Genomic DNA, 25,725 nt, shown 5'->3' on the forward strand with positions numbered 1-25,725 from the left:
TTCCTGGTTGAGCTCTGAGCCAGCTTTATTGACTAAAGCATATATTTAGGTAGCCAGCTCGTATTTATTGACTTTAAATCAAGAATTTTTATTCAGTCTTGCAGTGAATACCAGGTTCCTGCAAAATCCTTTCCTTGCCCTCATCCTTAATCAGTCACTTTCGGTTTTTCCTGGGGTGGGGAGTTTGGGAGGAAGACAGAGACAGAGAGAAACAGAGACAGAAATAGAGATAAAGATAGAGAAGCAGAGACAGAAAGAGAAACAGAAGGGGGACGAAAAGAGAGACAAAGAGAGAGACAGACAGAGGGGAGAACAGAGAGGGAAAGAGAGGCACAGAGAGACAGAAACAGAAACAGACAGAGATAGAAAGGCAGAGGGAGAAAGACAGAAAGAGACACAGAGGGGAGGACAGACAAACAGACAGAGGGGGGAGCAGAGAGGGAAAGAGACAGAGACAGTGAGACACAGACAGAGACAGAAAGACAGATAAAGAGACAGAGAAACAGAAATAGAGACAGAGAGAAACAGAGAAATAGAGATAGATATGGAGGCAGAGACAGAGAGAAAGACAGACAGAGGGGGGATGGAGAGAGACAAAGAGAGATAGACAGAGGTAGGGATAGAGAGGGAAAGAGAGAGAGAGACAGAAACAGAGACAGAGAAATAGAGATAGACAGAGATAGAGGCAGAGAAAGACAGAGACAAAGATGAAGAAACAGAGACAGAGAGATAGAGAGAGTGAGCACGTTTATTAAGCACTTATTATATGCCACGCATTGTGCTGAAACACCAGACTACAGAAGCAGACCTAGGAGAAAAGTTAGCCTAGGTAGATGGCCTGGGCTCTGCCAGAAATGGTGATCTGAGCAGGAACTCAGCACTCATAGGAAGGAGACTGCAAAGGCAAAGAATCTCTCAGCTAAGAAAGCTGCTAAGGCAGAACAGGAGTAGGGGGAAAGCTTTCAATTCATACAGCAACAATCCATTAAGTGCTTTCTGTGTGCTAGATATTAAGTACACAGAGACGAATACAAAACAATCCCTACCCTCAGTGAACTTATTATTGGGGGAAACCACATACACAGAAAAATATATGCAAATACAAAGTAGACACAATATAATTTGGGAGGAGGCAATGGCAACCTGGGGAGCCTAGCCAAGCTTCCTTTAGGAAGTGATTCGAATTCAGTTTGAAATAGACCTGGGGAGTCCACAAATGGACACTAGAATCCTAGAGATCCAGTCCTGGCACTTTCCAGTAGGATATTTTTTCCCATTTTCATTCTAATTCCTTCTCTGGGCTTGATGGAATCCAAAGCAAGGATAACTGAATCTTCTTCATGTTTACCCATAAAAAAGCCTCAGCCCAAACTATAAATCTAGCCATCTAGCAGCAATTGGTGTCCTTAGTCTAATCCTTGGCGGGGGGAATGTGGAGGTATAGGGAGAGACAATTGAGACAGTCCAGCCTTGATTGTCTTTCAGAGAGCTTCTAGTTCAGTTAAAGTAATAAGATTACCCTTCAGAGAAGAGTTGGTAACTGATGTGGTTGGAGATCCTCCATTCTCCAAATCCCAGAGAAGCTTGGATCCTAATTCTACAAGAAATCAGAAAAATAGGACCTGAAACAGTCGGGGAAAGCACCCAGGAATACAAACTATGGGTAGATCTAGATTAGGTTGGATATGGGGAGAATTAGAACCAGATGTTTTGAGAAATTCCCATTTCTGAACAGGCAGCAGCTCTTAGAAAGAAGGCAAAAGATCTTTATAAAGAAAAGTAAAATTGTGATAATTGAGGACTAATCCAAGTTCAGAAAGGCCATGGGGCAATGCCAGAAAGGGAATTCTGACTTTGAGAGACTCCAAAAGCAGGGACCTGTCCCATCTTTTAGAGCTTCTGCTCCTGACAACATCATGGCAGGACGGGGAATGAATATATTCCAGCGAGGAATAATGCAATATTCCTAACCTATACCAGTTCATTTTCAAAGCCACCTCTTCCCCCAAGTGACCAATCTGCTGCTACTCTGTCCACATACTACTATGCCCTCAATCGAGTGTCACTTGCAATGGAACTACTAAACAGATGCCCATTTAGAGGGCAAGTGTTTATATTTTAAGTGATACTTCAAAAGGAACAAAATGTAAATGGTAAAAATCCATAAATCAGCAAAACACAGACAGCAAGAGGGAAACAGAGATAGAGAGAAAGAGCTTGTTTATTAAGCACTTACTATGGGCCTCTTTAAACTGAGATTATAGGGCCATCTCCAGATGTCCTGATCTACATCTTGCCACCGAGGTGAGAGTGAGGGTGGTGACTTTGCAAAGCCCACCCTTACTTAAATGCAATCCCCTTGCATATCTTGTATCATTCCCCTCATGTCAGTCCTCTTCCAGAACGAAGGAGAAACCACAACATAGTGGAAGGCAAGCTTCTTGAGGACAGGTACTATTTATTTTTATCTGTTTTCTGAGTCTCTACACCATGTCTGACACAAAGTCTACCTTTGACAAAATCCTGTTAAATTGAATTGAATTAAATTGAAGATTAGGTGCATATAATAGAAAATATTTCTGTGCAGAGGACCTTAATCTCAGGTACCCCCGATGTAGGGCAGCTCCCTGTACCTTAAAATGAAAAATCCCTTTGTATTATAGTCATTTACTCTGGTTATGAAGAGTTGGCTCCGTCCCACTCCCTTTAGCCCCCACCCCAGCGGGTCCCTCGGGGCAGCTGTCCTTTCCCCAATAACTAAAGACCCCAGAGCCGCTCAGACAGATGCTGTCCCTGGTGGCTGCTGGGACCCAAGGAGCTCTCGCCTCCGAGGTCCTGCATTAACTCTCTTTCCCAGAACCATGCCCAGAGCCAGCAGGCAGCTTAGGAAGTGCCAGCATGCATTGAAAAGCTATATTTTCAGAATATGTTTGCTTCACAGCTTCCCGGGTGTGAGCGGTGAATCAGTCACTCGTCCGAACTCCCACCAGCTGGGCCGCCATGAATGGAGCTGGAGGCTTCAATGGGGCGGGCGGCTCCAGGATTGGCTGGCCGGACTTGGGGGGGTAGGGAGGGCCTCGAGTCGGAAGCGGTTCCCAAATCGGACGGGAGCCTCTCAATGCTGACCGTCCCCAGCCGTCTGATTGTCTACACGTGCCCCGATGGCACCTTCCATCTGCAGAGGGATTTTTTGTCTCCTCTCTCATTAGGATAACAGTTCTGTCACAGAGATCGGTTGGAATGAGTGTTTCCAGCTGACACATCGGGAAATCGGGTTTCAGTGCGAGATTTTGTGTAGGGCAGAAAGAGCAGTGAGTGGGAGGTTGGGAGCTGGGAGCAGAGCCCCGTCCCCGGATGCGTCTCTGGGCCATCCTTAACCTTGCTCTGGAAACTGAGAGGGGCGATTTCTGGTCTCTGAAGCCTTTTCCAGGTCAAGATTTGTGAGTCCGGGTACAGCGAATCAGGCGCCGCGACCAGAAATCGGGTCTTTCCCGCCCTGGGGCAGGACCAGCGCCTAGTTCCTCCAACTTTTCTTGGGATGAGGAAAGGACTCCGTCCATCCCAGCCACGGCCTCCTCCTACTGGGACAAATTTAGGTTACCCGGACACTAAAAGGAGGTTTAGGACTTGGATAGTTGGGGCAGGTGTAGACAAAGAGGAAGGAAAGACTTCACAGATCCAAGGCTGAGCAGCCAAAACAGAGTGAGGCCTTTGGGATAAGGGGCCCTGGATGCCCACAGGGAGCAGGATGCTCAGTCTTCTCCCCTGCCAGCCCTGGTGGGCGGTGCCAAGTCCTGCTGATTACCATCCCCAAGCATGTCTGTTGACTTGCTCATTAGTGAAGAGGGAATGACAACAACAATCTCCTCCAGCCCCTCCCTGAAGTTTTACAGGGCAATGACGATCCCTTCTCTCTCCCATCATTCAGAGGGGCCTGGTCTGACTGTCTCCTTCTTCCCTCCTGCTGGGTCGGGGAAGGCCCAGGTGTTTCGTCACTAATTAACAATAACAAGACTCCAATGTGCAGCAGCTGCTGATGAGGCAGGAGAGGAGGAATGGGAATGGAAGGAGGGGAGGGCACAAGAAGGAAGCGTGGAACCCAGAGCTGGAGCCTTCCCAGAAACCCCAGGGCTGGAAGAAAGCCAGGAAGCCCCCAACCCCCGCCCTGCCCAGGGAAGTGCCCAAACTAGCAGTGAAAGTTGGGCACTGGGGATAATGGTCTCCAGGGCCGATTCTTCTCTCCCCAATATCAAGCCATCCTGAGTTTGACCAGGTCGGAGACCTCTGTGCACCTGTGTTGGATTGACATTTTGATAACTATTTCAATATCATTTTCCTTTGCAATCCCACATATTGTATTGCTTGCATTTAAAAGTATTTTTCTGAATTGAGGTCCACAGTCTTGACTATGAAACAAAAGATGGAGGCCCTTCTCTGTTCTCTCACACATCCTCTGCTCAGAGCAGAAGAAACAAACAGTGATTTTGGATGAGTCACCACGGACTTACATGCACTGTGAGGCTCCTGCTGGGAGCTTCTCATGCCCTAGCTCCCAGCCTCTGGCCCAGCGCCTGGCACATAGTAAGCACTTAATAAATGTGTCCTGAGGAGCAGCTGACTCTCAGGTGGCAGCCTGGCCAGATCAGCCACATCTTCACATCCTGAAATCTGGGTTCTGATCCTTGAAGAGGGAGGGATCGTTTATATTCCCCAAACCTAAGTGTATGGGTATAGCTTATGGATATAGGTCCAAGGTGCAGCAGACCTTGTGCAAGTGACTTCTGCAGGAGAAGGGAGATTGGGAGGGAGAAAGGGAGAGAGAGAGAAAAAAGGGAGGGAGAGAGAAAGAGAGAGAGACAGAGAGAGAGAGACAGAGAGAGAGAGAGAGAGAGAGAGAGAGAGAGAGAGAGAGAGAGAGACAGAGAGAGACAGAGAGACAGAGAGAGACAGAGAGAGACAAGGGGAAGAGGGAGGAGGGAGGGAGGGAAAGGGAAGGAAGGAGGGAAAGAGAGAAAGAGAGAGAGAGAGGAGAGAGAGGAGGGAGGGAAAGGGAGGAAGGGAGAAATAAAGTGGGGGGAAGGGAAGGGGAGAGAGAGAGAGAGAGAGAGAGAGAGAGAGAGAGAGAGAGAGAGAGAGAGAGTGTGTGTGTGTGTGTGTGTAAATGGCAGAGCTGGGATTCAGATCTCATTCCTCTAGTTGTAAATCCAGTTTTTTTTTTCTTTTTTTCTAGTTCTTTCCATTAAGCTATGGGATCTTAGCCTTTTTGGTACCATGAATCCCTTTGGCAATCTAGTGAAGCCCATGGTTTTCTTTTCAGAATAACATTTTTAAATTTAGAAAATAAAATACCTAGAATTAGAAAGGAAACAATTATCTTGAAAAGAAGTTATCAAAACATGTATTTTTTTAAGTGGAGGCAGCTAGATGGCTCAATAGATAAAGCACCAGCCTGGAGTCAGAAGGACCTGAGTTCAAATCCAGTCTCAGACACTTAATACTTATTAACTGTATGATCCTGAACAAGTCACTTAACCCCAATTGCCTCACCAAAAAAAAAGCACAGACTTACAGGGACTCGAGGGCCAGGTTAAGAAAACCTGCATTGTACTCATAAGCTGGGGTTTGGGCACAGTTCATTTCTGATGACTCAAATGGAATGACCTCTCTTGGGATCTCACCTCTAGTCCCTACCTGCACTCACACCCCGGACCTTGGACATCCCTAGTCATATCCCTATGAAGTCCTGGACCCTTCTTTCCAGGACCCTGGACCCTTCTCCAGGACACTTACAGTGATTATTGGTTTCCAAGCTGTTTGGAATGCTAGGTATCACTTAGAACTAACGCCCTAGTTTTACACGTGGGTAAAATGTGGCCCAGAAAAGTGGACAGTGATCACATATGTACTAAGTGGTCAAAGTGCAGGTCTTCGGGTACCAAAGTCAGTCTTTCCAACACCACAACTGCTTCTCCCTGAGTCCTCTCATGTGCACCTGCTTCTGGAGGAGACAGAGCTAAGACACAAGATTTGGGGCTGTATCTGGGCTAACTTTGCTCCACCCAGTTCAGTGATTACCATTGAGCCTCCTCGAATGAGCTGGACTGGATAACCTGAGACCAGATAGTAAGACCAATGGGCTATCTCAGACCAATGGTTGTAGCTGTGGTCTTATCACTAGAAAGACAGGATGAGCATGGGAATCAAATCTGGTAGTATAATAAGATCTTTTTTTTTATTTAATAGCCTTTTATTTACAGGTTATATGTATGGGTAACTTTACAGCATTGACAATTGCCAAACCTCTTGTTCCAATTTTTCCCCTCTTACCCCCCACCCCCTCCCCCAGATGGCAGGATGACCAGTAGATGTTAAATATATTAAAATATAAATTAGATGCACAATAAGTATACATGACCAAACCGTTATTTTGCTGTACAAAAAGAATCGGACTCTGAAATATTGTACAATTAGCTTGTGAAGGAAATCATAAATGCAGGTGTGCATAAATATAGGGATTGGGAATTCAATGTAATGGTTTTTAGTCATCTCCCAGAGTTCTTTCTCTGGGCGAAGCTGGTTCAGTTCATTACTGCTCCATTGGAAATGATTTGGTTGATCAGTATGATAGGATCTTAAAGGTTATTTAGCTCAACTCCATAACTTTATAGAGGAGGACAGTGAAAGTAATTGACTGGAATCCTAAGATCTAAGACTACAAAGGACTTCAGAGACCAAACAGCCTAATTGTCTTACTTCTCAGGTCAGGAAACTGAGGTCTTTAGTGATTAAGTGACTTAACCAAGGTCACATGTATAGTTTTTTTTCTTTTTTATTTAATAGCCTTTTATTTACAGGTTATATGTATGAGTAACTTTACAGCATTAACAATTGCCAAACCTCTTGTTCCAATTTTTCACCTCTTACCCCCCACCCCCTCCCCCAGATGGCAGGATGACCAGTAGATGTTAAATATATTAAAATATAAATTAGATACATAATAGGTATACAGGTCACATGTATAGTAAGCAAAATCATATCCAAACCCAGCCCCCTAACTTTAGATCCTGGTGCTCTTTTCACTGTACTAAGGCTGGGATTCAGGACTCATCTTGTTTTAAAAGATTTAGAGGGGTCACCCATTTACATGACCTGCTTCCATTTTCAGGAGCTTTGTGTAGTCCCGTGTAGTCTGTGTAGTCCTAGACCCTAGCCTCTCCTACAAGTCTGACATAACCTGCAACTACTCCAATCCTTGATTATCAAGTATAATATTTATAAGATGTTGAGCACAGCACCTGACACATAGGAGCTGCTAATAAATGTTTGTTCCCTCCTCAAGACACACTAGTACCCAGAGAGGGTAAATGATTTTTTGAGATTCACACAGTGTCTGTCCACGTTTCAGAACCTCAGGTCGTGAACAGCTCTCCTGCCTGGGAGAAGGATCAGGAGGACTGAAGTACCCAGAAGTATCCCTCAAAAGATAATAGACAGAGACGTGCAGGAAGCTACTGGCCTGATCCCATCGATGAGCATGTCAGCCCAGAGCAGGGAACACAGCAGATGGAAGGAATATAATTGGGTAGAAAAGACAGATGGATATTTGGAGGAAGTAACCTGGGAATTGTGAAAGAAGTGCAGAGCCCAGGGCCATAGAATTTTAAAGCTAAAAGAAACTGAGACCTTTAGTCAACCCGTACCCAAACTGGAGTCCCCTTTCCAAGACCCCCCACCCCTAGCAAGTGGTCATCCAAACTCTGCTTAGAGTCTTCCAGAAGCAGAGTCTTCTACTTCTAACTGTAGAAATCTCTTATGTGAAGCCCAAATCTCACTCTTTATCACTTCTGTCCACTGATTAAAATTCTGCCCTCTAAAGGTAAATAGAACACGTCTAATCCCTTTTCCACATGACCTGTTAAATCTTTGGTGACAGTTATTGCTCCCCCTCCCACTAAGTATTCTCTTCTCCAGGCCTGAAATTCCCATTTTCTTCCACCAGTACTTGGGGGACATGACCTTCGGCCCTCTGTGTTTTCTTCCCCCTCCTCTGGCCGGGTTCCAAGTCTTCCTAAAGCTTGGAGCCCAGAATTGAGCATGATCCCCCAGATGAGGTCTGAAAGGGCACGAGTGCAGAGGGATCACTTTGAGCCATTTAGTGCCCCCTGAGATCTTATTACCATTTTTAGATGCCTCATCCCACTGTGGGTCCAGAGGAAGGTTGCCGTCCCAATGGAAGAGGGTGACTGGGGAGCATCATGGGTAGTGAATTGTCCGACGAAAATGTGGCTCTAGGGGACAAAGCTAAGACCATCATCCAGGGGGAGTGAACAGCCCAGACACAGAATTCAAAGAAGCATTGTATAGGGCTGCTATGTAGAAGGTGTTCTTATTCTTTTTAGGTGAGAGCCCTTTTTGGCAAAGTCTACAGACCCCTTCTCAAAATGGTGTGTTTAAATGCACAGTGACAGTCAAAAAAACATTGTTTAAGTGCCTACTGTGTGCATTGTGCTAAATTCTGGGAGTGAGAAGGAGAAAATAAACATTTATGGTGGAGGCTACATGGCTGAGGTGTTAGCGTGGTAGTGAGAGGAATCTTCAGAGCCTCTTACATTCATCAGGCAGCTCTTAGAATGAGGCAGACATCCTTCCCCACACCCCGCACCCACTCACAAGTACATAGACTCTCATATTCACACTGACATCATCACAGAGTGTAAGACATCCTTACACACACATACAGAAACACACACACACAGATCCTTCTACTTACACTCACAGGCACAGAAATGTAGGACAGTAGAGCTGGCAAGGGCCTGGGGGAGAAATCTTAACTATTCCTTTGGCCTGCTAGAGCCTGAGCTCCCCTTCTCTGAATAATTTTTTAAAATATAATAAACTGTGCTGGATTATTATGAAGTCTGGTTATATTGAAAGACTGATATCAAAATATTTTTCAAAACAAGGTCACACTCTGCAGGTTGGAGACCCCTGTTCTGCTCAAATGTGTAACGGGAGTAAAACATCCTAGATTTGGTCAGGAAACCACTGTTCAGAGCACACAGGAGCAAACTGAGGACCCAAGAGGTTAAGTAAATTATGAATGATCCTGGTTGTCCAGTCGTGTCCAGTTCTTCATGCTCTGTCCACTGCACCAGCTAGCTGCCTGTGGGAGACAGAACATAGTTCAGAAGTGAGGTATAAACTAGGAACCCCGATCTGAGTTGTAGTGAGCAGGATGGAGAGGCCATTGGGAATGAGAGGCTACTGCAAGAAATAAGGGACGCCATTCTTATCAACCATGACTCATCTGGTGTCCTGGGCCTGGGAAAATTTTAGGTCCTTGATAAAGTTGTTATTTCTGCCTGTGGCTGCTGAGGCCTGAGAAGGTTTGCAGTGGCCCTGTCCCACGGCCATGTTAGTGATGGATTCTAGGAAAAGAAACAGGCTGACTTATAGGCAAGGAGTTGGTCCATAGGCTGCCACACCTGGGATGTGGGAAATCTAAAAAAATCCAAACAACATAAAAATAAGGCTGATCCACTTTCCAAACAGTTTGGAAACATTCTAGGTGTTTTGTGTTTTATTTGCACAGGGATGAGTTGTCTGGTCCCCTTTAAATTGCCTCCCTGGTCTACAGGACAACCTTTCCCACCAAGAACTCTCACTACTAGCTAGGATAAATCTTCCCCACTTGTGCTAATTTATTTTCAGAAACAGGCACAGGATCATGATGCATTGGATGGATCGAAAGCTTCAGAGTTGTAATAAGCCTCAGTTTCCATAAGAAAATATCAACGGGGGCAAAGATTTGAATAAGTTGAGACTTTCACAGGCCTCCATGTGAATTTTCTAAAAGCAACCCCAGTCTTCTGGCCCTGGGAAGAGAATTTCAACAGAAAATTGTGCCCATGAGAAAAGGGAAGTTCTAGAGAATAAGATCCCGAGGATGCAAAGTGAAAGGATTCTAACGAGGAAGAAAAATGAGACGTTGTCTACAAACCAATATGGATACACGGGAATCTCACTAGCCAGTCAATTTAGATTTTGTTTCAAATGTACAGAAGATAGAAACAAGACAGGTAACAGAGGATGAATAAGAAAACAGAGGATGTGAAATGGAACTGTAAGAATAACATCATCAGACATGCTAAAACTGAGAACGAGCTGAGACTTTCTGGAGAAAGCTAAGGATAAGAAAAAAGGCCTTTTTAAACCATAATGGGGGAAGGTAGAGGGAAGATCATAAAAGAAATAGGACAGTCAGGCCATGTAGATGGGCTGATGATAATGGATGATGAAGAGAAGGGGCAGCCACTCAACTTTTATCCTGATTGTATTTTCTCTGCCAAGGAGAAAGATCTTTAGACTGCAAAGGACAGAATAAAAATGGGCATTAGAAAGTTGATACCCAAGATAAATAAGGAGATATGAGAGCACTTGGCTGCCCTTGTACTCACAGGTCACCTGGCTCAGGTGAACAACTTCCTTAGGTTCTCAAAGAACTGGCAGATGGGGTTGCTGAGCCATTGTCGGTGATCTTTAGAAAGATCGCGGAGAACTGGAGAGGTGCCGCAAGACTGGAGAAGGGCAAATGGCCCATTTTTTTTTATAAAAGAAAGAGAATTGAATCTGCAAACTATAAACCAGTGAGCTTGACTTTCATTCCTGGCAAAATTATAGAACTCATCATTAAATGGATGTTTAGTGAACACCTAGAAAAGGAAGCTGTGAACAAAAAGAAACAGCATGACCTCGGCAAGAACGAGTCAGGCCAGACTAACCTCATTTCCTTTTTTATCAGGGTTACTAGACTGGTAGAACAGAAGAGCGCCATAGATATGGCTTCCCTAATTTTAGCTACGCATTTTATAAAATGCTCATGGAGGAGATGGTAGGACACAGGCAGGATGAAAACATAGTTATGGGAATTCGGAAGTGGTTGAATGGCCAGATCCAAAGAGTAGTCGTTAATGGTTCAATGTCAGCTTGGAAGGAGGTCTTCACTGAAGTGCCCCCGGCAGCTGGGCTCAACCCTGGTCTGTTTTAACATTTTTAACCCAGAATTGTAACAAAGCTTAGATGGCATGTTTGTCAATTTTCAGTTAAAGGAAATTTTGCAGGAACAGCAAACACATTTGGAATCAAAAGGAACTAGATCAAATGGGTAAACAAAGCCAAAGCTAATAAGATGAAGTTTACCAAGAATAAATACAAAGTCGGAACTGAGATTCAAAGAATCACCTTGGCAAGTAGAAGATAAAGGAGGGGTGACTAGATAGCAGTTACTCTGAAAAAAGATCTAGAGGTTTTAATGGACTTTAAAAATCAATACGAGTCCCTAGTGTGATGTGGCAGCCATGAAAGCAAATGCAATCACAGATTGAATTACGTGAAGCATAACATACAGGGGAAAAGGAGGTAATCGTTCCATTGTTTTCTGCCCCAGCCAGACCACATCTGGATACTTCCTGCAGCCCCGAGAGTCATGCTTTAGGAGTGACATTGATAAGCTGAAGGGTGTCCAGAAGAGTGAAAGGAGTCAAGTTTCTGCCACACAAGGGGAGACTGAAGTTGCCAATAATAGCACACCTAGAAGAAACAACATCATTTGACTCTGGGCATTTTCATTGACTATTCCTCATGTTTAGAATTCTCTCCCTCTTAATTCTTCATCCCAGCTAAAATCACTGATCCTCCCCTTAATAGAGGTGCCTTCCCTTTGTTGATTGTCACCAATTTATTCTGTATACTTCTTGTTAGAAGTATTGATGGAATCTTGTCCCCAACCCAATTAGATTGTGAACTCCTTGAAAGTGGGAACAAATTTTTCGCCTTCTTTTGAATCTTTAGAACTTAGTACAATGTCTGACACACAGTAGGTACTTAATAAATGTGCCCCAAGTGACTGCCATGATAGAGAGATAGATTTAAGCACACAAAGGACTTTTCAGTGGAACCGAGTTTAGACATGCTTGTCTTGGTCAGAAGGGGAAGAAAAGGGAAAAAATGAGTGAAAGTTGTAAACAGGACAATTTAGGCTTGTAGTTAGGAAAAATGAGAGCTGTGTAATAATTAGGTGGATTGCCTTATGATCTGATGATTTCCTCTTCAATGAGAGGGGGAGATATCCTAAATGACCTCCTATTGGGTTTGATAATAAAGGGGATTAGATTTTAGTTGATTCCTCATCACTAAGGACTTCCAGACATAGCAGTTAAGACAAAGCATGTATCTTGGGAACCATTGATGGGAGTTGTGAATATTGAGAGTCTTTATTGCAAGACCACTTCTACTTCCATAGACTCTGTATTTTCTGATTTGAAACCTTCTAGGACCCCATTAAAGCCATTGCCATCTTTTCAAACTGGCACTGATCCAGCTTGGATAATGGTCTATACCAAGGTAAGTGTCCAGTGACCACATGGAGGATGTAGGTACTTCCAGAAAGATTTTAAAAAATGAATTTAAATGTTTTCAAAATACATCATTTCCCCACAGGATAGGATAGGATTTAGCATCAAGTCCATATAGCAATGGAAGAGGATGGTGATGTTCCATAGCCTGAACAGCACGATGATGTATTATTTGTATTTAACCAAAGCTAGTCTGGAAGGCCGTCTTTAACTCATCTCATTCCCAAAGTCCTTCCCAAATATAAGTCCTTACCAGGCTAACCACAGAAATAATTCAGCATGATATGATTGAGGAAGTAGATTAGTGATAGCAGGAGAGGTTCTTGGTTAGAATGAAATTCAGAGCAGAATAGTTATAGAAAAGGTGTAAATGGCCACTTTTGTTTTACACAAACAGCACAGGGATCTCAATAGGGAGGTAACTGACTAATCCCCCCATATTGGGTTTTCTCGGCAAATTCGTGTTAGCAGAGCTAACCTTTACTTATGGAGATGTCTGAGGGAATAATGGACCCCTGGATTGTCATCATCTGGATGTTACATCAAAGAAGTGGAGTATTACCTAGTGACCCCATGGGAGTAGCACTAATTTCAGGGAAGGAGCAGAACTGGACCTGCTTCCAGTTCCTGCTGATAGTTAGTTGGGTTAGACTGGACCAATAATTTGATCTCCGAGAAGATGAACATTGGAGGAGACTGGGTAATGCCAAAAAGGCATCATGTTCCATGGCCCAGGACTATAGAGATTTGGTTTGCTGAGGGATCAGTCCAGCCCAAAGGATGTCCGTGACAATGAGCAGCACATGAGTCTTCAGGAGAACCTGCTACTAATGTGCTAAATGGCTCCATGGGGACCCAGACTAGGCCCAGAAGCTGGACAGGGAGAATTAGCCAATGAATACAGAGAAGATCGGAGGATGGACAAGTTACTCTGAATCTCAGTGTCATCATCTGGAAAGTTAGGGGCTTGAACTAACAGACCACTAAGACTTTTTAACTTCCAATCAATGGTCCTATCATTTTATGAAATGCGGGGCTGCCAAAGGGGCCTTCCCCTTGACCTTGGCCCATTTCCCATTGGCCATGGCACCCAATTTCATTGGTGAGAGTAACTGTGCCAGTGCAACACATTGTCTAGGAGATACCAGCTGTGTTCAGTGAGAATGAGACGAAAGTTAGAGGATCTGAGATTTAAAGCTGGAAGAGACCTAGGAGATCATTTAGCCCAATCCATTCACTTTATAGGCCTGGAATGGTTAAAGAGCTTGTCTGCAGTCACACAGTCAAGGAAATGTGGAAGACCCAGATGCACCCCTGTGCCTTTGCCTTCTTCTGACTTTCCCAACAAATGGCATGAGTTCCCCGGAGTCTGAGAGAACTAGAGAACAAAAGTCAACCCCTAACCAGAAGTAAACCATAAAAGCTCTCTTGGCTCATTCTGTGCAGGAAACTGGGGCATTCAGTGGGTGGAGATCTGCTCAGGTAGATTTGGATGTTGATCAAGGGTGACCTGCCATGGAGTAGTCTTCACCCCTTCTCAAATTTCCTTTTCCAAGAGACAATTGTAGCTTTGCAAGGTATGGGTTTTAGAAGGGGAACTCCATCAGCATCAGCAGGAAATGCCCTCATAGCCTAGAAATGGAAGACCTGCCTCTCTGGGGCCAGGTAGAAATCTCAGTGGCTCAGCATTCTCTTTGTACCCAAGTAGTGGCCACAGTGTCCCTTGCCTCCCTGCTCAACCCTCTGTAGCTGTGCTGGGAGCTGACTCTGACATCAGGAGATCCAGGGCTTCACAGCCAGCCCCCGGCACAGTGCAAGGCCAGGGAGGAGACCTGGGATAAATGGCGCGCCTTGGGAAACACTGGGAAAGAAAGTTGGATCAGGTCAGACTATGGGGAACCTCCACTGCCAGAATGACTGAGGAATCTGACCACAAAACGGTGGGGAGTGATTGAAAGTTCTGGAGCTGGGGTAGGTGGAATGGAGGAGCGTGGGTATCAAGGGGCAGGGGACAGGGAACTCCCTTCCATCCACCACAATCCTCCCAGCCCAGCCTAGGTCTAATCTGCCATGGTTTGGTTCTCTAACCATGAGCTTCCTTTCTAATAGATTTTTCTCTTGGAAGGAAAACCTTCTCACCACCAAATTCTGAGTGACTGCTCATCTATCACCAGCAAGGAATCATTTAGAGCTGTACATTGTTTCTTTGCTTTAACTAAGGCAGGAACTGGGGAAAAGTCTGTCCATCTTCATTCTGTGTCCCCAGCTCTCATCAATGACAAAATGGGCCCGTATGTCTCAGTCTGCTAAAGCTCAGGTTCCCAGCTTTGGGAAGTCAGGAGTTAGACAGTTACACAGCCCCATGCAGTCCCCATCCTCTTTTATAAATGGATAAATAGAGCCTGAGGGTGATGAGAAAGGACTTTCTGCCAGATATTCAAGGATGTTACCTTCTGCCTTGGACCACTTTGCATCATCCATTCTGGAATAATGCAACGATCAGAAGAATGTTAGGATAGCCACTTCCTCTTCTGCTTTTCCTCCCCAAAAATCCTTCTCCTATCACTCCAACCCCTAGTTAAGAAAATAGGTGATTTATATATGGAACTCATGCTTTAGGAAAGATCCCACCTCCACTTGGAAGCATCCTCAGCTTAGCTGATGTTAGACTCCCTCTCCTACTGTCGTCCAGGCCCAAATACATCTGTGAATTGCATACTTATTATGGCCCCCAAAAGACAGTGAGTATTTATCAAAGATTTTTTGGGTCCAGTCATTCTATACTAAGCTGTATGGTGGTGGAGATAGGAAATAAAGACCCAGGCCCTGCCCCAAAAGAGCTTCAAATCTCTCTGAGAAGACAGGACTCACATGTGTGATAAAAATAAATGTATGTATGATTGAGATCTAAATAGTCTGATAAAGACTTTAAATGCAAAGGAAAGCAGAGAAAAGGGAGAGTGGTGATGTCTGAGGTTGTCAGAGAAGGCTCTAGGTTGGATCTGGCTTGGGTCATGAAAGATAGAATTCTTAGATCTTAGAGAGACCATCAGAGCTACAGCATTGACACCCCTGATTAAAACTCTGCTATGGCTACCTATTACCCCAAGGAGAAAATATCTTCTCCTTTATCTAACATTTTAAACCATCCACTGTCTGGCTCCAACCTACTTTTACCAGATTTATTTCACATTACTCCTCTTCCTGGTCTTCATAATCTAGGCAAAATAGCCCACTAGCTGTTCCCCAAACTCAGTATTCCACATCCTCTCTCCACACCTTCCCACAGATTGGGCCACATGCCTAGAATTCATCCTCTTCTCCTCTCTCCCTCTTAGCATCTGTAGCTTTCTTCAGGCCTCCACTCATGTGCCACCTCCTACACGAAGCCTTCCTAATCACCTCCAATTGTTACCGCTCGCCCCTCCTTAAACCATAATTTTACTTTTTGTGCACATGTTGTTTTCCCTGGTAGAATATATGCCCCTTGAGAGCACAGAAAAACTGCATATAATAAGCACTTGGAGTAAATGTTTGTTGAATTGAATCTGAACTAAGTCTCTCATCTCAAAAAATGAAATTTGGGTTTGGAGAAGGAAAACAATTTGCCCTAAACTACACAATTTAGTTGGGAAAAGAGGAAGGAAGATAGATTGCCTAGTAGGAGGAATATTCTAAGCAAAATATAAGTGACAGGAATTAGCAGAGCTAATGGAGGCAACCATAGGTCCATGGGGTCTACATTGGAATAGGGTCAAAAAAGATTTTAAAAGCATTGCGGTATGATTATAGAGCAGAAAGCACCTCAGATACTATTCATCCTCCATCTCATCCAACTCATTTCTTTTTTCTTTCTTATTTTTTTTTTAAAACACAGGATGTCCCTATCTCCACAAGACTGGAAATAATAGGATTGACCTATGGGTAGCACTTTTAGGCTTGATGAGATAAGGCGACAGTAATTTTTTTTTAAAGGGGAGGAAAGAAACAAAAAGATAAGACAAGGAACTTGAATGAGAAGGGCCAGATGATACCTTCTGATTCTAAATCATATGATCCCAAAATCCTACTACTCTTTTTAAGTTACATTTCACTCTATCCCAACCTAGACCCCATAATTTCTGACCTGGGCTACTTTGCCCCCCCCATTAAGCAAGTTGGTAGTCCTCAGTCCCAGGAGCTCACCATCCAGATGCCTAACCTATTTCATTTATGATCAGCCTCTCAGAACTCCCAAGCCCTCAAGAGATCTGCCGGCCCCCAATTCCCCAGCAGCAGGGATTTCATCATTAGACCACCATACCTGGTTGTCCCATGTTTTTCAGATGAGGACACTGAGGCTCACAATGGCTGAATGATTTTTTCAGATTCGCACAGTGAGCAAAATAGATCGGTGCCAGACTGAGAAAAGACTTAAAAGGCAGAGTTTAGACTTGACGTCAAAGGCAGTGGGGAGCCGGTATACATTTTTTAGCAAGGGTATGACCTTCCTATCCCACTTTCTGTCCTTCCCAACCTAGTCTTCTCACATGGAAGATCAGCAGAGGCTGGCAAGCTTTTAATTCTAAGTAGTTGCTCGCCTGCTGAAGCTTGGCTTTGTCCAGAGTCTTTGGAAGCCTGTTTCATTGATATAGTTACCTGATCTCTCCATAGGAAGAGCTGGATTTGGGGAGTGAAGTGCTCACTGCATTAATAAATAATAATAATACCTTGTTGGCTGGGTGACTGGCCAGATCCTTACTGGAAAATTGACAACTTTCTGCTGCTCCATTTGCTTTCTCTTTGTTTTATTGTTTACTGGAGTCAGTTAAAGGGTAAGGAGCATGGGGTAGAAAGAGATCAATTGCTATACATCCTGACCTTTAGGTAGAGTAGTCAGATAACTATATAGTGTGACATCAGTGTTTGGGAAACATCCCTTCCCCTCTCCAGTGTGATTTCACAAAGCATTTTAAAATAGAATGAACTATCTCAGGAGGAGGTAGATATCTTCAAGGAAGGGCTGCTTGGTCACTTGTCAGATGCTTGTATAGAGAAATCCTATACAAGAACAAGTTTGAGGAGATGGACTGTGATGTCCCTTCCACCTCTGAATTTCTGTGATTCTAGATGATGTCTGAGATTCCAATCAAGGTGTACAAAATCCCACATCCCTCAGTGAGACCTCAGGCTTAGAAATGTACTTGTCCCTAGGAGGCTATGATGTAATAGAGAGATCAATGGTTCTAGAATCAGAAGAATTAATTTCAAAGTCCAAATCTGACATTTAATTACCTTTGGACCATGGGCAATGTTCTTCATCAGAGCCTCAGTCTTCTTGCATGTAAAATGAGGGGTGAGGAGACTAGAATGTCTCTGAAGCCCTTCTCTCTCTAGATATGCAATAGAGAGATCAATGGTTCTAGAGTCAGGATAATTAAGTCCAATTCTGACCTTGAGCAATGTCCTTCATCAGAGCCTCAATCTTCTTATCTGTAAAATGAGGGGTGAGGAGACTAGAATGTCTCTGAAGCCCTTCTCTCTCTAGATAGATTGATACTAGGTGTCACTAAGAGTTTGCTGACTGACATCAGAGCAAGTTTAAGAGAGGATAGGAAAGGCATTAAGGCCCTGAAATTATAAAAGTTGGAAAGGAGGAACCACAACAAAGATAAGGAGGAACCCAAAGACAAAAACAAATTTCCTGGACTTCATAGTATCACTGAACAACAATTAGTTCCACGTGATCTCACTAGAAAGAGATTCTCATTTCCATGCCCTTCCATTTGAGTGCTGAATTCACTGCCTTTTAGGATCTTCTCTATCCTCCCCAGCACAGCCTAGTGGAGAACTGCTTTTCCCAAGAGAGCTAGAAACAGGGTCAGTGGTCTGACCTCCTTGGGATGAGCCCTCACTGATCTGTCAGCTTTTTGGTAACCCTCACCATAAAACATTAATTCAGCAACAATTTCTACATGTACAGAGAAAACTGGATAATTGTAACCTCCGTTCTCTGAGAATTTATGGTCTGAGATGATACACAGACACAGATTAAAACATATAAGGTTATTGGTAGGATACTTTATATCTTGAGATCAGAAAATTTGATTACAAGATCTAGATCTGACATATAATAATACTATTGTGATTTAACCTATTCCAATTTCCTTATCTGTAAAATGTAAAATACCGTTCTGGCCACTTCACAGAGGTATTGATGAGGATCAAATGATCTTAAGCATGTAAAAAGGGCATTTGGATAATGAAACATTACAGAAATGTGTCCTGGAATTCTGTCTGCGTAGAACTTGAAGTATTCTTCATATGGCTTATCAGGAGTCCTCAAACTACAGCCAGTGACCAGATTTGGCAGCTGAGGACGATTATCCCTCTCACCCAGGGCAATGAAGTTTCTTTATTTAAAGGCCCACAAAACAAATACTATAGTCCGGCCTCCAACAGTCTGAGGGACAGTGAGCTGGCCCCCATTTTAAAAAGTTTGAGGATCCCTGGAAGTTATTTGATTCTCATAACATCTGCCCTGTAAACCACGTACAGTGGGTTTTAGTAGACCCATTTTACAGCTGAGGAAACTGAGATCCAAGAATGTTAATTCTTTTGCCACACAGCAAATCAGAGGAAGAGTAAGAATCAGAGCCCACATCTCATGACTCCCAGCTCAGAATTTTTCTTTGTAACACACCTCCCCCAGAAGAACATACTAAATTTAATATTTACAAAGATCTATGATCTCACTGATGGTGGGTGTTTCTTCCACTGATATCTTAGTAGAAAGTTTGATGAGTTGCTGTGCTTAGGGAAAAAAAATCATCACCTGGTGACTGGCCCTTGGGCTCTGAGTCTCTACAAATGTGGCTACGTTGCCATATGCAGTGTCTGCCATGGAGTTCCGAGGATTTGTGCCTTTTTGCTCAGCCTCCAAGAGCCCCAAACCACTTCTCCACCATGATGAGAAAGCAGATGAGGACTTTGGCAGAGAAGGAAATGAGATTTAATTCTTGACTTATGCAAACCTGGGACCAGTCTGGATAGCCCATTGAAGTGTCCCGATTTTGGATGGGATACCATCTTAGCAAACTATTTGTATGTGGGCTGACATGGGCCAGTAATGAGTGCAGAATCCCTGATCCCTTGAATTTCAAGCCCAGATCCAGCTAATACTTGCTTCGTGACCTTGGTCTCACCCCTTTCCCTTTCTACACTTCTGTTTTTTCAACTGTGTAAAACCAATCCCTGTTTTCACCTTTGTTCATTGATGATTGATGGAGACCATGTTGACAAAGTGTTCTTCGGGGAAATACTTTTTTAAAAACCTAGGTTTGCCTCTCTCAATGAAACAAGGAGTTATTGGACAAATCTATGTAAATTGAATTCTCTTTTCCCTACTTAGAAAGCTTCCTTTTCATTTCCAATGGATCTCCACTGAGTGACGATTCCTAATTCTTTGTATTAGAATATCTCCACCCTTCTTGCCCCCATTTCCTCTGTCAGTTTCTTATCCATCCATAAACAAATACTTTAAAGCAGAAGAAAGGCTGCTATTTAAGGGAACCTTGGGGAAATCTTTCCATAAACTGAAAAGTACTTTTGCAAAGCAAAAAAAATTAAAATAAAAAAGTCACACTGAAATGTCTTCATTCCATAAAATTAGGATTTTCACTAAAGCATTTGCTTCCTTATGTACACACATGTGCACACACACACACACACACACACACACATACACACACAGGGATACCAGTTTTCATGATTCCATATACTCTGGCCCTAATTTCAGGACATTTGACAGCAACCAGTGACTGATGTTGCCTGCAGAAGTGGAACCAAGGAAATGGGCTGAGCATGGAGTGACCCCTCCTTCTTCTTGCCAGTCCTGAAAACAGCACTGAAAGGATGCCCTCCCTCCGCTGAAAGCTCTTGGATTTTCTATATCTTCTCTTCTTCTTGGTGTCTCTCTGAGACTCTACCCTTCGTCTTTCTGAGGTCTTCTGTATCTGTCTTTGCATCTGAATGTCCAACTCTCTTCCCTTCCTCTCTTGCCTCCCTCCCTCTGTTGCATTTCTTTGTACCCGGTTTTGTCCTGTGGGCAAGATCAGGATGTCACTTGTCACTGGTGACCAGCCCGATGGGCAGTGACTGGCCCGTGTCCACTCTGAATCCTGCTTTCAGTTGTGTTTGTCCAACCCATCCCCAAGACCTGTTAACAAGGGACCCTCAATGCAGAAAGCATCGCTCCCTTACTGTTTTCCAAATGATGTCTGGGTTATTTGTTCTCCCAACAACTAGTACTGTTGATGGAAAGGCAAGAGGAAGGAAAAGGAAAATTTGAGTCACTGCTTCAACACATAGGTTTTGTAGGGGATTTTCACTGAATGTTAAGGCTAGAAGGGAGTCCAACTAATCCACCCCTTCATGTGACAGGGATTATATAACTTGTCCAAGGTCACACAAGGAATAAGTGGTGGAACCAGGATTCAGTTCAGCATCTGGACTCCAAATCTAGGGCTCTTTCCCTGGGTTTCCAGGTTTTAAGAGGGCAGATAGCCAAGAAGATGGGAATTTCCTCTTTGGTTTTCCTTACACCAGTTTTATCCTCCTGAACATTATGTAGCTGAGCCCCAAGGACTGAAAGAAATTAATTGGTCCACTGGGACTGACTGATTCTCCTCTCTCAGGAACATTTCCTTTGATTCCTTTTATTGCAACACTGTATCACTTCTTCCCCAATATCCTATCTGTTTGACTTCTGTTGTTGGTGATTATTCCTGTGACAATATTGTATCTATTTCACCACTTTTTTCCCCTGATTCCTCTAACCATAACACTCCAATCTTGTGGCTCTTAACCTGTTTTGAATGGTCCTGCTGAGAATCCTACGGGGCTGGCTTTTAAAGAACCCATTTGATTCAGTCAATAACATTTATTAAATACCTACTGTATACAGAGCAGTATGCTACATGCAAGGAAGTATGCCCTCATGTATAATAGATAGTGTTAGATTAAGAGTCAGGAAACTTGGGTTCAATCCTGTCTCCGATCACTAATTGTGGCTTCTAGTCACACACACACATTTTATTTCTCTGTGTCTCCAGGCTTATCTCTACAATAAGAATAAAAAGAGCACTCCCTTCCCAGGGTAATTGTGAGGTTCCAAAGGGTTAATGCACAATATAAACGTAAAGGGCTCCAAAGAAATCCTCATGCTCTCTGTAAGGTGGAAGCGGCAGCTAGGAAACGCTACAGCGCACAGAGTGTGGACTCAGAAAGCCCTGATTTTGTCAAATCCAAGTCACAGAATATCTGCTTTTCTCTACTTCCTCATCTGGAAATTGAGGGTAATAACAGCACCTGCCTCCCTGGATTGTTGCAAGGATCAAATGACTAGTTGTAAAGTCATAGTAGACACTCTATTGATGTTTGCTATTATATGGTAACATAAAGAATAAGGAGATTCCAAAATCAGACATCGGGACGTAGGGTATGGGTGCAGCAATAGAAGGAAGGAAGGAAGCAAGGAAGGCAGTCAAGGACTGGAGACGACAAATCCTTGAATCAAATTAACCAAGGAGGCTTAGAAACTGCGAAGTTCAAGGAGTTCTAGGTCTCTAGCTAAGAGCCAAGAGTCAGAAATTCTAGGCCAGGGCTAGAAATTCATAAAAGAAGAAGCCCTTGGGACAAAGGCAACTGAGACACTGGGATCAGCGAGTCTCAGGCTCAAGTCTATCATTGACTTGACATGAATAGGAAAACCTGACAGTCATCCCAGATACTTCAAGAGGCTGATTCTTTAATACCCAAGAAAGAGAACAGGGAGAGGAAATGTATGATTTAGGGGGAAAAATCAAGCACTGACTGGCCTTGGCTTAGACATACCCTGGACATACTCAGCTCACGTTGTACCTTGATTCTTCCCCAGAGAAAAAGCAAATGGCTTTGGTTACCACCCAACCCCCACTTTGACCTATCCCTGCCTTCCCATTCTCCCATCACCCTAATGGTTTCAGGCTTTTGTAGAAATATTAATAATAGCACTTAGGTAGCACCTTGTGATTTACAAACTGTATCTATGATTTTTCTTGCTCCTCACAATTATCCTGTGTAGTTGGTTGGGGAAATTTAACCCCATTTCACAGATAAAGAAACTGAAGCCAGAAAAAATAAAAGATTAAATGACTTTCCCCGTGGTGGGAGCCAGAACTCCACCATGACTCCACATCCCATTCTCTGTCTTCTCTACCAAAAGATAAAGAACAGAAAAAGGAAGAGAAAAGCTCTGGGTATGGTAGATTGGATCTAGTTATATTCCATCCTGTATAAAATAAAGGGGGTGAACTCTAAGGTCCCTTCCAGCTCAAACTCTTATGAGCCTATAAAAAGGGAAGGGGGCGGGGAGGCCGAGGGCTGTGGAAGTGTTTACACATCTTTCTCCTTGTGTCTCCTCTCCCTGCATCCCGGAGCAGGTGGTGAGCCAGATAGACAAGCTGACCTCCGATTTTGACTTTGAGCTCGAGCCCGATGATTGGACGACGGCCACAGTCAGCAGCACGTCCAGCAGTGAGAAAGGTGGCGGGAGCGGCCCCTTTGACCTGACCCACCTGGATTTCATGACCTCAGACATCCTCTCGGACAGCTGGGAATTCTGTTCCTTCCTGGACATCTCGACCCCCTCAGACTCAGGCGAGGGCCCCGAGCCAGCCCGACAGCCTCCCACCCCTGACTACAGGCTGATGAATGGAGGCGTGCTTATCCCCAATGGGCCCCGCGTCGAGACCCCCGACTCTTCCAGCGAGGAGGCCTTCAGTTCTTGTCCCCCTGATCCTCCCAAGGGCCAGCAGGCCCATCGGACCCCAGGCACCAGGGAGCGGGTACGTTTCAGTGACAAGGTGCTCTACCATGCCCTCTGCTGTGATGATGAGGAAGGAGAGGGGGAAGAAGAACAGGAAGAGGATGGGGCAGCCCCATCCCCTAACCCTCCCCAGACAGAGCCCCACGTGGCACCCCTCAAACCCCTCCTGGCGACCTGCAAGCCACGGAGGTCTCCCCTCACGAGTCGGAATGGAGGTCATATCCCTACGCTCACCCCAGGGTCAGGGCAGACCCGAAGGGTCACACGGAACACCAGTACCCAAACGGTGTCGGACAAAAGCACCCAGACTGTGCTGCCATATGCAGCAACCAGGCAGAAAGTCAAAGGGAAAAACTGAGAGGAGCAAAAGAGGTGGGGGTGGGGATGGGGTGGGCAGGTGGGGAAATAGATACACATATATATTTAAACAAATCCAATCATAATAAATCAAAAAAAAACAAAAGGAAAAGGTCATACCAACTGCCCAGACTCGTCCTCCAGCCAGCACTGGCCTTACCTATAGGCAGAGTGGGTGGCTGCCCACAGGGTCTGACAGGAGCAATGGGAAAATCTGTCAGCAACAAAACACCCCCCGCCTGCCACAGTGCCTGAAATAGCCCCATTAGAGCTACCTCGATTTGGGTAGAGAATTGTTTTTTCTTTTTTCTTTTTACTGAATACTTCCATGAGAAGGGAGAGTCTTTAGTCTCTTCTCCCTTAGGGGGAAATACTGATGTTTTCATCTGGAGCAAGAGACAAGGATATCTTGAGAGCTCTAGTACAAAAAGGGGAAGATGAGGTACAGAAGCTGAAAAGGATCAGAACCAGAGCCCAGACGGCTTTTTCCAGCTTCCCAATTTCACCATGTGGCAACAACATAGGGCTATGGTTCCTTACCCTCAGCTGGCAGTCGGAATGGCTCCACTCAACCCTGGATCCCACTCTTGGATTTGGGGTAATATCTGAGTCACCCTTATTGTAGGGTTGTCGATTTCAAGCTCAAAGAGACTTCTCATTATCATTCAATATTGTTATCCTTTTATTCCAAATCTCATTTTACAGATGAGGAAACTGAGGCCCATGGTCACAGCTACTTTATTGGCAGGATTGGGAGGGATTCAAACATTGAAGCCCAGCAATCCTTCCGCTAAACCCCTTCAACTCCAGTCAAAAACACAGGCCCTTACAAAGTCTGTCCCCCAACCCAATCCATCCCTGATCAGTCTACAGAGCACCGGGGAGGGATGGGGTTGTATGACTCTCATTTTCTAGCATAACATCTTCCTCATTTTATCCCGACTCCCCTGAGAAGTGTATCAGGGATTTCTCTCCTTGTCTGGAGGGATCTGAGCCTCTTGTGGGAGGAGGAGGACAATTGTTTCTCCACATAGGCAGGTGATTGCCCTTAATGTGCAACTGTAAGCAAATGCGGGAGGGGTGGGGTAAAAAGAAAGAGAAGATTGTTATTGAAATAATCGTGTGGCTTCTCAAAGATGCTGATTTGGGTGCTTCATAGGCTCATATCTGGAAAGTATCAGAGAGTTCATGGAGTCAAATCTCCTTAAACAGTCTCAGAGTTATGAAGTCTACCCAGTAGCACACAGCTTACAGTGTCTAATGAAGAATTCGAATCCAGGTCTTTCAGAGCCCAGAGCTCATTCTGCTATGCCATCACACATCAAATGGCCTTATTGCAGGAGACCTAGGGCACTGGGTTTCTGTTTGGCTAGGATTCTAGGTCAAGTCTGTCTGCGTGGGTTGGTCCTTAGGTTATTGAAGGGGAGGATGGGCTCCTTAATGGAGTTCCATGAGGGGTGATTCACACTGATTCCCTCATAGAAAATAACTACTTGCCTTTGTCTCTGACATTTCTCCACAATTTTCTCCAGTATTCTTGGACTCATTCCCTTGATGTCAAGATCTATGGTTCCTGACAAAGTATTGGGAAAGTCTTGGAGAGGAAGAAAAATATAGGGAGGGATAAAGGAAAGTTGCTAGGTCTGAGATCTGGAAGGCTTTCTGAAGAATAGAACAATCAATGATAATAGCTAGCATTTATATAGCACTTTAGACTTACAACGAATTTTTCAAATTGAACCTCATAACAACCCTGGGAAGCAAGTGCTATTATTATTCCCATTTTACAGATGAGAAGGTGGAGACAGACCGAAGTTAAATGATTTGCCCAGGGAAACACTCAGTGTCTGAAGCCAGATTTAAATTCAGTCTTCCTGTCTCTTGTTGTTTGTCCTTTGTTCTCCAAGAGGACCAGGACATTTGAGAGGTGATGTCATGACATCCAAGTGAATTGGATTTGAGGGAGAGGGGTGGGCAAGGTCACCGGCCTCACTGTCCCCTCCAGAGTCATCTGGGTCCGGTGGCCAGATACAGATCAGGATGATGGAGATGGCCCTGGATGAAATGGGAGACTTGAGCTTTTTAAGCTAAGGTCTTCAATGGGTCTCA

General features: G+C 44.3%; 1 protein-coding gene across 1 annotated transcript in view; it reads left to right on the forward strand.

Annotated features, from left to right (window-relative positions):
* The window catches only part of INSYN1 (inhibitory synaptic factor 1), a 58,532-nt gene extending 33,132 nt beyond the window's left edge, over nt 1–25,400 (forward strand). The window contains exon 3 of the mRNA XM_003754979.3: nt 22,874–25,400. Coding sequence (XP_003755027.1) covers nt 22,874–23,617 — 744 coding nt within the window. The 3' untranslated portion in view covers nt 23,618–25,400. The remainder of the gene's footprint in view (nt 1–22,873) is intronic.
* The last annotated feature ends 325 nt before the right edge of the window (nt 25,401–25,725 follow it).

Source organism: Sarcophilus harrisii, chromosome 2 (genome assembly GCF_902635505.1).
Source record: "Sarcophilus harrisii chromosome 2, mSarHar1.11, whole genome shotgun sequence".
NCBI lineage: Eukaryota > Metazoa > Chordata > Mammalia > Dasyuromorphia > Dasyuridae > Sarcophilus > Sarcophilus harrisii.